The sequence below is a fragment of the Echinops telfairi genome, unplaced genomic scaffold (assembly GCF_000313985.2).
Source record: "Echinops telfairi isolate 266 unplaced genomic scaffold, ASM31398v2 ScPeMD7_18;HRSCAF=68, whole genome shotgun sequence".
NCBI lineage: Eukaryota > Metazoa > Chordata > Mammalia > Afrosoricida > Tenrecidae > Echinops > Echinops telfairi.
Window position 1 is genome coordinate 574,894 of NW_022103915.1, and position 1,786 is coordinate 576,679.

The 1,786-nt window shown below is 62.8% G+C and overlaps 1 protein-coding gene across 1 annotated transcript in view; it reads right to left on the reverse strand.

Annotated features, from left to right (window-relative positions):
- The window catches only part of ADSS1 (adenylosuccinate synthase 1), an 18,302-nt gene that overhangs the window by 7,263 nt on the left and 9,253 nt on the right, over nucleotides 1-1,786 (reverse strand). The window contains exons 6-8 of the mRNA XM_045288030.1: nucleotides 1,769-1,779; nucleotides 749-856; nucleotides 286-367 (exon numbers count right to left, since the gene is read on the reverse strand). Of these exons, the coding sequence (XP_045143965.1) occupies nucleotides 286-367; nucleotides 749-856; nucleotides 1,769-1,779 (201 nt within the window). The remainder of the gene's footprint in view (nucleotides 1-285; nucleotides 368-748; nucleotides 857-1,768; nucleotides 1,780-1,786) is intronic.

The window sequence follows — 1,786 nt, forward strand, 5'->3', positions numbered from 1 at the left end:
GTGTTACTGAGGGATCTCTGGGTATTACTGAGGGATCTCTAGGTGTTACTGAGGGATCTCTAGGTGTTACTGAGGGATCTCTGGGTGTTTCTGAGGGATCTCTGGCAGGTGTTTCAGAAGTAGGTGGCTGGACCTTTCTTCTGAGCCATTCGTGAGTTCAGTGAGCACGCTAACCCAGGGGCTCCCCAGAAGGCCAATGCCCCCCATTACAACGGTGCCTTTCCTATGGGCGCACTCCAGAGGTGCAGATCAGACAAGTGCTCAGGGACATCATGGCCACCGTACCCTGAGCCTCCTGAGCTGGCCCTCAGTGTCGATGTCCAGCGTAGGGAACATGGACTGATGCTGGTGCGCCAGATGCTTGAACCTGTGGACAGGCAGCCATTGTGTGTGACCTGTCTCCGGGCCCTGAGTGTCCCTCACTGCCCGCCTCCATGTCCCCAGGTCCCGAGCATCCCCTCATGCCTCACTTCCCACCTTACGTCCCTGGGCCCCAAGCATCCCCTCACTGCCCATTTCTACGTCCCCAGGTCCCAAGCATCTCCTCACTGGCCACCTCCATGTCCCCAGGCCCCAAGCATTCCCTCACTGCCCACCTCCACGTCCCCATGCCCAAAGTGTCCCCTCACTGCCCACCTCCATGTCCCCAGGCCCCAAGCGTTCCCTCACTGTCCACCTCACATCCCTGGGCTCCAGCGTCCCCTCCCACCCACATCCCCTCCCGCCCAGGCCCCCACGTCCCAGGCACCTGGCGGAGAACTCGTCGAAATCCGAGAGCAGGTCGCAGATGCGCAGGCCGGTTCTGGCGGCCTTGGAGGAGTAGGTCGGTCCGATCCCCTTCTTGGTGGTGCCAATGCTGAAACCCAGGGTGCCCCGCCCCACACCCCCAGATAAGGGAGGGCCTCACTCCCCTACCCCCACCCAGTGGGAGACCGGGACACAGTCCATTCGACTGAGCGAATATCAGCCCCTGACAGGCTGCCGCAGGGTGACTCTGTCCTTGCCTCCCCACCCCCCCACCCCGCGTGCCACCAGCCTGCTGCTTAGGGCTGCCCTGCCATCGCTGGGCCTGTCCTCAAGGTCTCACCCTGGCAGAGCCAGGGTGCTCCTCTGGCTGCCTGCTTGTGGCTGTGTGGGTGCGTGTGTGCCTGTGTCTGTGTGTGCACGCGTGAGCATGTGCCTGCGTGTGTGTGTGTGTGTGTGTGTGTGTGTGTGCGCACATGCATGTGCTCTGTGAGGGCAGGGGGACATGTGTGGGTAGACTAAGATGGGCCGTGTGTGCACACGTGTGCATGTGCACGCATGTCTGTGCAGACTGAGTGCGTGCTTGTGTGCCCATGTGTGTGAATGTGCATACACTGAAGGCTTGTGGTCACCTTCAGCATCGCCCTCCTGGCCACCCGCATGGGCACCCGCCCCAGTGTTCTCCCATTCTGTCCAGTCTGCCCCTCCCGCCCAGGAGGCCCACCCAGAGGAGGCGGGCTCGTGTGCAGGTTAGGGCTGTGGCGGCAGCTGTGGCACGGTCAGGGCCTCCTCTCTCTCAGCTGGGCTTCAAGGGGCCTGGGGGAGGGCATGAGGGGAGAGGTCCAGGGCAGGCCTGGGTGGCAGGAGAGGGTCCCCTGGTACAGGGTTGGTGGGGAAGAGTGTAGGGAAAAGGGTGGGAGGGTGGGTAGCGAGGTGGGAGAGGGTCCTATGGGAAAGAGGGTTGCACAGGTGGGGAGGGTCCTTGAGAGAGGGTCCCGTGAGAGGGGGGCAGGGCAGGCCTCACTTTTTCCCCTCCTGTGCC